The 10,694-nt window shown below is 43.8% G+C and overlaps 1 protein-coding gene across 2 annotated transcripts; it reads right to left on the bottom strand.

Annotated features, from left to right (window-relative positions):
- Positions 735–4,097, bottom strand: LOC109837847 (acyl-coenzyme A oxidase 3, peroxisomal-like). 2 transcript variants are annotated; one of them, XM_020406213.1, is made up of 12 exons: positions 3,954–4,097; positions 3,348–3,455; positions 3,083–3,255; positions 2,901–3,000; positions 2,709–2,783; positions 2,497–2,627; positions 2,120–2,255; positions 1,915–2,034; positions 1,679–1,825; positions 1,506–1,610; positions 1,326–1,424; positions 735–1,233 (listed from the first exon to the last, which is right to left on the bottom strand). In XM_020406213.1, the coding sequence occupies exons 1-12, from the start codon at positions 4,080–4,082 to the stop codon at positions 976–978; spliced, it is 1,581 nt and encodes a 526-aa protein (XP_020261802.1). In that variant the 5' UTR covers positions 4,083–4,097; the 3' UTR covers positions 735–975. The 2 variants fall into 2 exon arrangements, with proteins under 2 accessions (XP_020261802.1, XP_020261803.1); XM_020406214.1 differs by having other exon boundaries at positions 4,006–4,066.

The raw sequence follows: 10,694 nt of genomic DNA, 5'->3' as shown, positions 1-10,694 counted from the left end.
TGCAATAAAATAAAATGAGTGTCTAGGCAAATTCAAACCGCTCCGGACCAGTTTTCTCCAAGAAACTTTAGGAAAAGAAGGCCTCATCATCTCATTAACAGCTATAGAACTAAAGGGGAGAGCAGATACCCTAAGGCAAAGACCGCTCCGTGAATCTGCAGTGTTGAATGATAGCTTGCCTCACCTCATCAAAAACTCGCCAAAATATAGTTGAGCCTCGCTGAGGTTAGCTTCTAAGCCTGACGCTTCTGAACATTTCTGAAAAAACCTGTAGCAGAAGTGTAATAGACCGAGTATCTCCTCTACGGAAGAGCAATAGGTCATCTATGTATGAAACATGAGTGATCTTGAGAGCTCCGCATTTTGGGCGACGCTTGAAATCTGGTTATCCATCAGTTCATCTCAATAACTGCTCAATTACTCCATCACCAAAGTGAAGATGAAAGGGGAGATGGGATCCCCTTGTTTGATACCTCTACCTCCAGCAAACTAGCCACATAGCTCTCCATGAACTTGAATAGAATAGTGAGCACCTCTAATACATGTCTTCACCCAGTGAATAAATCTGAGAGGAAAACCATATCCCTTCATGATAATCTTGAACAAAATCCCAATTCAATGTATCATATGCTTCTTAGATTATATTTACGACACATGTAGGGCTAATGTGCTGTCAGTCATGGTGCCTAACCAATTCTTGAACTAGAAGAATATTGTGTAAAATGTTTCTCCTCTTTACAAAAGCACCTTGGTTGAGGCCTACTACTTATTTCAACAAATCCTTCAGCTTATTAGTGAGAATATTTGAAATACATTTGTACTCCACATTACAACAAGCAATCGTCCAGAACTCCTTCCCAAACATAGGATGAAATTTTGAGTGTTGTTATAATACATTTTTACAGAGAGATCTCTTGGAATTCAATAAATCAAGCAGATTATTGATGGAAACCTTATCGCGTCACAATTGAGGGATTAGCAATTTCCTGAGTTGGGTGAGCCCCATGAATTGGCTTCAACCCAATCGAAAGCTATGGGGCTTAAGAAAGAATCAGGGATGCCGAAGGAGCTGACAATGCCTAGAGCATGGGGTCTCAGATCGCTGCACAACTTCATCACTTCTTTTTTTGCTGCAGCAAAGTTGCTAGGTGACAGTATCCCATACTGAAGGAAGGATGAGTCCTCTTCGATAGAAATCAAGGCATACATGGACCTTAACAATCCCAACACATCCTACAAATAATGAAAAAGACTAAGAGGTGAGATTAAGCATATACATCTGCTTTTTAGTTGCATACTCGGACTAGCTAATCTAAGAAAAATACCTTCAATGGGTCAGAAGACAATATTTCTGCCTCTATGATAGTTTGCAATATAGTCCGCTCTGTAAAGGCTCTAGCTAACTCCTCGCCAAGTCGATAACTCTAATAAACAATAGGAAATAACAATGTCCCCAATAATGTACAACAGAGAAATAAATGGAGGAAAGCAATATGACCCCTTACCAGGAGGATGGCTTTCTCTTTACTTTCTCCCTGAGCTTGATATTGGGGAATTTCTGCAGCAAAGCGTCTCAACAGATGTCGTTCTCTCAAGTAGAAAACATCAGTCTGTTTTTCATATCAGAGTTAGTTCTATGGGATGAACAATTATAGATAGAAGAATAGTAAAGCTGTACCTGGAACTTGATGCTCCTAAGACTACAGCCTGTTAAATTATCTGAGATTATAGGGCAGGGATCATTCATGTGTTCCAATCCCAATACTTTAAATGGCGACTTCTTCCTCTGAGCTGCTATATATTCAGCGAGAAGTGCTTTGCTTACCTGATTCAATTTATATGATATCATAGAGCTCCACTGGCTTGTTTTAACTTGAAGAAAGAGTCAATCCAACAAAAAGCTATTGAAAATACCTGTTGCATCAGTAAATTATTGTCTCCCTCTAAGGTCGATTGTACATCAAATTCACCTTTCAAAATCCCAATACGATTCTCCGTCTTGATCCCTTGCCCTCCACAAGCCTCACAACATTCCTAACACGAAAAAGAAAATGCCAAATGAGCAAGATGAATCTTAAGTTGCAAAAGATATGAAACTTAACCTATGTAGCATGCAAACCTGTAATGTTCTCATGTTATGCCAAGTCAGTGTAGCTTTAAGAGCACTTGAATAGACATGCATGATTTTGTTAGTTTCTGGGGTCCTCTTCGCATAACTCTTCTTCAAGAAGTTGATAGCACAGCTCATTGCACATCTGTTCAAATATAAATACCGAATGAGCTTTTATATTATATATCAACTATCTATACACTTCAAAATAGGCATGAGTACTCAAAGAAATATAAAATGATAGGGTGAATTTCACAAAACCCTCTCAAGTTTGGTTAATGACATTTATAAAGTAGAGAGGGTCATCTAAAAATTGGCCAAAACTTGAGAGGAATTTTGTGAAATTTACTCAAAATGATAAACTATAAAGAATAGAGGGAAATTACGTTTTTGCAACAAGGGGCAGAAGACGCCGCTGATGACTAGGATAATCAAGCAGCAGAACCTCTTGACCGTCTGGTGTAATAGAGAAAGCTCGTCTTGTGAGTGCATATCTCACAGCTATAGCTAAACCTTGCTGGAACCATATATAAGATACAGGTCAGTAAAAATGCACCACAAGCACAGAAAAAGCAGAAAGTACACAGGAAGTGCTTACCTTTGATGAATAAATTGCAGTGGATGCAACATCTACACGACCAGATGTTAGGGGAGCCATGAAAGCCGCAAATCTCTGGAGAGAAGAAAAGTAAAGGTTTCATAAATAAATAGAAATAGGAACAAGAAATCATTCATAATTTTCTTCATCAGATATAAAATCCAGGGGAGTAATGAAAATGCTAATTACTACCTGTTCTGGGTTTTTTATTGCGCTCACATATTTCCCATCGGACAGTACATCAGCAACTGAGTTCAGCAAGTTCTCTTGGGGCACTCGCAGATTGTCAAACCTGAGTAAACCAGAATCAAGGATCAGCCAACATGAATTCTCCATCATAAAAGAAAGCACATCATTGAAAGTATGTTTGTTACCAAATACGTCCATTATCATTTCCATTCAATCCAATCTTATGACCACAATCAGCTATGTGTACATTGGGGCATATATTTCCATCAGCATCTCTAATCTGAGCTATAAATGCATGCACTCCTTCATTCGTCCCATTTATGTAGAGTAGAGAGAAGAGTATTGCGTGTGTAGCATTCTGCCAATAGTTAAGGGACAACCATGTCGAAGAATTACATCAGGGCAGCACAGAAAGTAGGTTGAAGGTCATGAACAGTAAAAAATTCTTACATTAGCAGAACCACCAACCCAGTATTTTTGAGCTGATTCACAGGGAGTGTTAATGACAAATTCTCCGGTCTCTTTGTCATATGTGGCAGTCGTCTCCATTCTCCGTATCTTGAAAACGGGAGAAAGTACATTATGAGACCAAGACAGTTATTGGTCAAGAAAATCAACTTGTTTAGAAAAGGGTTTTCTGCAGAAACCACCTTATAAAATAGGGTGAGATTACGAAAACCACCTTTAAATTTCAATTAAAACAAAAACCACATCTAAGGGCGTTCTAGTTGCAATTAGCCACCTTGACCTATTTCATGGTGACATCTTGATTGAAATATCAAAAATAACCACATGCCAACACATAATTTTGGTTTAGGTTTGGTTAAGAAGACATACCACGACATGTGTGGTTTTTATGGGCATTTTAGGAATTTCAATTGAAATTTCGTTGTAAAATATGTTAAAGTGGTTGATTGATACCGGAACCCTCCTTTAAGGTGATTTTATGTCTTAACTGAATTCTATAGGTGCTTTTTGTTTTCTCACCCTATTTAGAGTTGATCTCCGTGGGAGGAAAAAAAAACTATAGAACATGATTTCATAAATTCCACATACATCGCTGCCATGCCCCAATTCTGTCATTGCAAAGCAACCTTTGACTAGATACCTTTCAGTGTCTTTCAGCCACTTGTCATAATGTCGCTGTGTGCCCAAAAATTTAATTGCACCACCCCTGAAATTCATAAGAAAACTTAAGTACAAGTGGGCATAACAGCTACCTTGAGACTGAGAGCACTAGTGTGATCGCAAAAGCCAGGACACAAAGAGGTATCATTATTAGAGGTAAGTGCAGATTTAAATGAAATTACTCACCAATACTTTGCCAAGACAAATGCTATTTACAATAGCGTTAAAAATAACCAAATCAAGTATGCTGTCTTGTACATAAATTACAAAATATCCAACCATTCCAGTGCATAAGGACATGATAATTTGCACAAGCACATTACAATTGTCATGCATTCTTTACTCTTGTTTCTTGTTTTCTTCTTGTTAGGTTACACGCCTAATAATAACACCTCGAACGGAGACTAAATACACAAAATAAAGGCACAAAATCAAACACAGTACTCACAGATATACGTGGTTCACTCCTTCGGAGCTACTCCACGGTGCAACAACGCCAAATTCTTTTATATCCCAAAAGAATAGATCCAAGAGAACACTCTCTCTTGATCAGATACAATCCAAGAACTCTCACAAACTCTCTCTGTGTTTTCTCTTACTCTTTTATAAGAGGAGTTGTTACTGAGATGAGATTTCCTTAAGAGTTTAGGGCCCTATTTATAGTGTTTGAGAAACACTATGCACAAATAAAATATTATTAGTGGGACCCTCCACTAATAATAATTTATTGGTGGGACCCGCCAACTTTTTATTTTCTCAAATATTTCTGCAGCTTTCGGTCACCGACTCATTCTTTTGTCAAAGAATGTTGCTGGTCAAAAAGGCTGCGGCTGACAATCTCCCACTTGAAGATTTGATTGAATATCAATCATATCTTCACACCACTCTTGGTTGCATCATCCGAATGTTTTGTATCTTTGGCGTCTTGCACGGTCCTCAACATTCTCAACGGAGGCCATATGAGGCTGCACACAGCCTCACCTTCTCGAACGGAACTGGCTTGGTCAGCATATCCAACGGAGGCCATATGAGGCTGCACACAGCCTCACCTTCTCGAACGGAACTGGCTTGGTCAGCATATCGGCTGGATTGTACCTCGTCTCAATCTTCATAAACTTGAACTCGTTCCTGCTTTGCCATCTCCGTATGGCATGGTGCTTCACATCAACATGCTTGGTCCGAGCATGGAATACGTCGTTCTCTGACAAGTGAATGGCACTCTGACTGTCGCAGTGGATGAAGTATTTCTCAAAGCTTACTCCAAGCTCGAGAAGAAAAGCCTTCAACCATAGCAACTCCTTTGCTGCCTCTGTTGCAGACACGTACTCGGCTTCGGTTGTCGATAAAGCCACAGTATCCTGTAACTTGGATCTCCAACTTATCGCTCCACCACCCAAGATGAAGATGTAGCCGCTCGTACTCCTTCTCGAGTCTATGTCCCCGGCATAGTCTGCATCACAAAAGCCCTCTAGCTGTAAATCTGTCCTACCATACTCAAGACAACGGTCAAACGAGCTTCTCAAGTAGCGTAGAAGCCACTTGACCGCACCCCAGTGTTGTTTTCCTGGATTGTTCATGAAGCGGCTCATAACTCCAACTCATTGTGTAATATCTGGCCTCGTACACACCATCGCATTCATCAAACTCCCGACGACAGATGCGTATGGTATGTTGACCATGAACTCATGCTCTTCATCAGTCTCTGGTGCTTGGGTATTTGATAGCTTGAAATGACTCGCAAATGGCGAGCCCACTGGTTTAGCTTTCTTCATGCCGAACTTTTCAAGAATCTTCTCAATGTAGGCCTTTTGAGATAACCTCAGCCTCCGTGCTGATCTGCCTCTGATGATCCTCATTCCCAGAATCTGGTTTGCTGGATCCAGATCCTTCATCTCGAAGCACTCAGAGATACGCCCCTTGAGTTCCTCAATACGGGCCAAGTCGGGCCCTGTAATCAACATATCATCAACATAAATCAAGGGTATCACATAGGATTCGCCGTATCTCTTGATAAAGCAGCAATGGTCTGTGTCGCATTTGAGAAAACCGTTCTCCTTCATAAAATTTTCGAACTTCATGTACCACTGTCGCGGAGCTTGCTTCAGACCATACAAGCTCTTGAGCAGGCGACACACGAGGCCCTCCTTGCCTATTTCCTCGAAGCCCACTGGTTGATGCATATAGATCTCCTCCTCCAAATCTCCATGAAGGAATGCCGGAATGCCGTCTTCACATCCATCTGTTCTAGGTGGAGATCTCAAACTGCCACAATGCTCAGCACAGTTCGGATCGTGATCAACTTGATGACGGGAGCAAAAACATCAGAATAGTCTATCCCTGCTTTCTGCTCATTGCCCTTCACTACAAGTCTTGCCTTGTAGCGTCTCCGTCTATCAGCTTCATCCTTGACCCGATAAATCCACCGATTGTGAAGAGCCTTTCTCCCTCTTGGAAGTTTTACGAGCTCCCAAGTCTTATTCTTCATCAATGACTTTATTTCTTCCTCCATGGCAGACTCCCACTCGCCCCTGTAGGCGTATAAAATTGCTTATAGGTCCCTTAGCATAGCTCGGCATAAACCGACGAACCAACGAGGCGACGAGGTTGACGAATCGCACGCAAGCAACGGAATACATCCATTCGCGTGCGGAATCAAACTAACGGGCTGAAGAGTCAACGAGTCATCCAACCAAAGGCGGACTCGGACGAATCACGATCGAATCAAGATCAGTTTCGGACTCGAACTCAGAAGTGGATTTATTGCCTAATCAGGAATCGGATCTACTGCCTAATCAGGAATCGGATCTACTGCCAAATCAGATCAACAAATCAGAAGTCTGAATCAACCACGAAACCGGACAAAACAACAAAACCCAACGCCTAAGGGGGGCTCGGCCAAGAGCCGAGCCACCCATGGGTGCTCGGCCCAGTGCCGGCCACCCATGGGTGGCCGACCCGGATCTTGGGACTTCGAGGACTTGCACATCCAGATCTGGTGCTCGACGATCATCAACGCCAAATAAGGCAGGAGTTCGAGAGGACCGGATCTCAGATCTACGCAGGCGTACTCCGGATCAAAGCTTGGCCTTTGATCCCGAGATTTGGACGATTATTTCCTTGGTGAACTAATCCTCCCCGGCTATTATTTCCTTGGTGAAATAATACCCGTTGTACTGCGTAGATCCGACCGGATCTAGATCTCGTGGTGGTCCACGGATAAACCCCGGCGCAGGCAAAGAACCCACAAAAGCGAGTGACCGCAAAACAGGAGCTCGCGATTTGTTCGACACAAAAGGAGAAAGTTGTAATCTTTGTTTATTTTTCTTTGATTTTTATTGTAACCGGATCTAAAAAAGACCGGATCTTTTGTAACTCAAAAAACTGTTATTTAAGATGACAATGGAATCAATTACAAAGAATGACACGATTTTTCCCGCGAACAATCTGGCGACCACAGTGGGAGCCGCCGATCTCGCTGTCGAGATCGGAGCGTCGCAGCCACGGATCTCAATCCCGATCGTGGAGGAGGTCGAATACGAGTTCGACCAACAGAAGTTCGAGGAATACTTGTCGTTCTCGTCCGGATCAACCTCCCCACGCAAGTCCAAGAAGTCCAAGTTCTCCAGGAGGAAAACTCGTTGGTATGAAGACGTTGAAAACACCAACGAAGATCTCGTCCCGTTTGATGCCAAAGTCGCATCGGGTGAGGTTCCTCCAATTCCCAACCAAGGCGGATCTACTCTGGCCAACCTTTCTGCCGCGGAAGGCGTGGTGACTCTCTCGAAGAGAGCCCGCCAAAGGCAACGTCAACGCCTTGCGAAACAATTCGCAAAGGCCATAGAGTCAGTTGACGGGATCCGCTACAACGTGGATCTGAAGAATAGGAGAGGCAAACAGCCTCAACAACTGAAGAATGGCGGTTCCTCCAAGCCGCCGACGAACGAATGGATCCGGGTCAAACGGAACCGTTCAACACTCGAAGAGCGCATCCGCAAACGCCGCGCACTATCAGCGCAGGCGCGGGCTCAAGCCGAAGAAGCCCGCAGGAGATTGCAGAAGGATGTGGCCAAGAAGCCGCCCCCAACCCGCAAAGTCTGGAGGCCGAAATCCGAAGTGGCGATTCAGGCCAAAGAGCAACCTTTGCAACCTTCGAAGCAGGTTCAACCTCCGGCGAACCAAACGAAGTCACCGACAATTCCCATGGCTACTCCGGGAGGTCACGCAAAATCACCCCGGAGAAAGAAGTCAGTTTTGGAACGCCTCGGTTCAATTCCCGGCGAAAGATGCAAAGCTCCAGTTCAAGAACGTTTGGGCCCGATGAAGAAGCGAGGCAAAGCTCCAATTCACGAGCGTTTGGGCCCGATGAAGAAGCCCAGAACGACTCAACATACTGGGGGTCGCCATCACCTCCAGCATGACAAAGACCTCAAGGCAGCTGCGCGCACCAATTTGCGCATTGAAGTCCAAGATCACGCCGAAAATTCATGCCCAAAAAGGCATGTTTTGAGGCGGGTAACCTTTGAAAGCCCAAAGAAGGCAAGTCAACCTCAGATGGAAACATTATCATCTGATAATGATAGTGTTATACCTGAGAAGGCGTGCCCGCACACGATAGGTTACTCTGACTGTCAAAATGACGAGTTGTACTATCGTGCTGGGGGTACGAACAGAACCAGAAAGAGGAGTCCCCGAGAACAGGAAACTCAGTGGCCCTGTTCCAAACTCATTCGGGCAGTATTGTCTGAATGCAGCTGCATCAAGGCGGTCCCCGAACGAGTTTCGGTTTTCGAAAGGCTCAGTACTGAAACGCCGAAAACAAGGCCTAGGCGTTTTCGACGAAAAAGAACGGTGGTTGAAGAGGGAGAATTTCCGAGGGTCACCACCAACATGACCAGCAGAGAGACATCGGCGCGGGACAATCTCGAATCGATTCTGAAAGCATCCCGGCCTAGAACCCGTCTGCAGTCCGGAACCATCAAGCGAGCAACCTATGGTAGGGTTCGGACAAGACTCCCATCAGAAGATGAAGAATCTGATGCTGGCTCCGCGGGTCCGATGCCGGTTCCGCGGTGGCGTCAGATAATACTGTATCCAGTGAGGGACAACCCCGCGAGGCCCTGATGATAAGTGCGGAGCAGATGGCCAAGATGCTTGAAGACGCTTTGGCTAAGCAGAAAGAAAGTTTCAAATTTGAGATGGAGATGGCCATGCAGCAGATGAGAGAAATGCATGACCAACAGATCCAAGCATTGGCGAACCAACAAGGCGAGCAGAATCGTCGTAACCCGGTTAATCTGGAAGATGAGGATACAAATGCTCAGAATACCAATGATCATCCTGTCAATGCAGGGGGTGGTAATGAGAATGCTAGCGAAAGCACAAACGAAAGTCTGAAGATCAAAAACCTCGAGAACAAGATCAATACGTTGATTTCTGCTCAAGAAACGAAGAAAACAGGCATTCCCTGTCCATACCCAAGAGAGTGGGAATCGATCCCATTTCCGGCGAAGTTCAACCTAATTAACTTCACGCCGTTTGATGGGAAGGGTTCACCCACTCAGCATGTGATTTATTTCAAATCACACCTGGGGGTAATCTCTGGCAATGAGCCTCTGATGGTGCGGTCATTCGTCGGCACTCTTCGCGGAGCCGCCTTCGATTGGTATCGCCGCCTCAAGCCAGGTAGCGTGAACAGCTGGGACGATATGGAGACCATGTTCCTCACCAATTTCTTCAACGATGACACCGAGATATCTATCGGATCATCCTTCAAGGATGAAGATGTTCCAGCTATCTTCGAATCCCTCCTTGAAAACAACAAGATCCAGCTACCACCTGTCGTAAATCAGGAGGAAGCTGACAACACTGCGGATCTGAAATACTGTGCGTATCCCACTAAGGATTGCTTCGCTCTCAAAAATAGCATCCAAACCTTGGTTGAAGCCAGTGTCATAACGCTGGGATAAGCCAGCTGAGAATCGCCACACTCCGAATAGTATATGAGTATAAACTACTTCTTAATACTCCAATAGGTATATGAGTCTAAACTGTTTCCTAGCATTGACGGGAAGTTCCTGGAGAATTTTTATATGTAATATTCTTAAGGATAACCCGATCATGTAACCGAATGCAATGATAAATCCAGCTTCGCGAAGAAGCTGGGGGTGGATGATTCATGTAACGGGAAGTTCCCGGAAGAATACTATATGTAATTTTCTTAGGGATAGCCCGATCATTACAAATAAAGTGATAAGCACTAAACCCAATGTGATTTGTATTCACTCTCACAGTCTACCTGGTCAAACCTTCCTATAGTTAGGGCCACAACCAAAGTCCCCTCTCGATTCCTTCCATGAACGAGAGGTCCACTTTCAAAAATTGAGCAATCAAACCTATAAAAGTTAGGATTGTTCCCAATCTCACTTAGTCAAACCTACAGATAGTTAGGACTAAGACCGAGTCATCCCGTTTCGATAAACGAAAGTTTGCCTTTGTTCCTTTTTCCTTTTTCGATAAACGAAAATCTGCTTTTGTTCTTTTTCCACCAAACCTATAAAAGTTAGGGTCGAATTTGGGCGTTCTCCTCAATGAATGAGAGATTCTTTTGATTTAAATGACCAATCCTATAAAAGTTAGGGCCGTTTGAACCTTTCCGATTCTCGGAGTGGA

The sequence above is a fragment of the Asparagus officinalis genome, chromosome 4 (genome assembly GCF_001876935.1).
Source record: "Asparagus officinalis chromosome 4, Aspof.V1, whole genome shotgun sequence".
In the NCBI taxonomy this organism is placed as follows: domain Eukaryota; kingdom Viridiplantae; phylum Streptophyta; class Magnoliopsida; order Asparagales; family Asparagaceae; genus Asparagus; species Asparagus officinalis.
The sequence above is the reverse complement of the archived record's forward strand: the minus strand, read 5'-3'. Positions and strand labels throughout refer to the sequence as shown.

Bases quoted from the DNA above. Each gene is read 5' to 3' on its own strand.
- LOC109837847 (XM_020406213.1), bottom strand. From the start codon at position 4,082: ATGAATTTCAGGGGTGGTGCAATTAAATTTTTGGGCACACAGCGACAT. The intron at 1,826-1,914 runs GTATTTTCAATA...AAATTGAATCAG, and splicing joins ATAATTTACTGATGCAACAG to GTAAGCAAAGCACTTCTCGC. The intron at 1,425-1,505 runs GTAAGGGGTCAT...ATTGTTTATTAG, and splicing joins AAGAGAAAGCCATCCTCCTG to AGTTATCGACTTGGCGAGGA.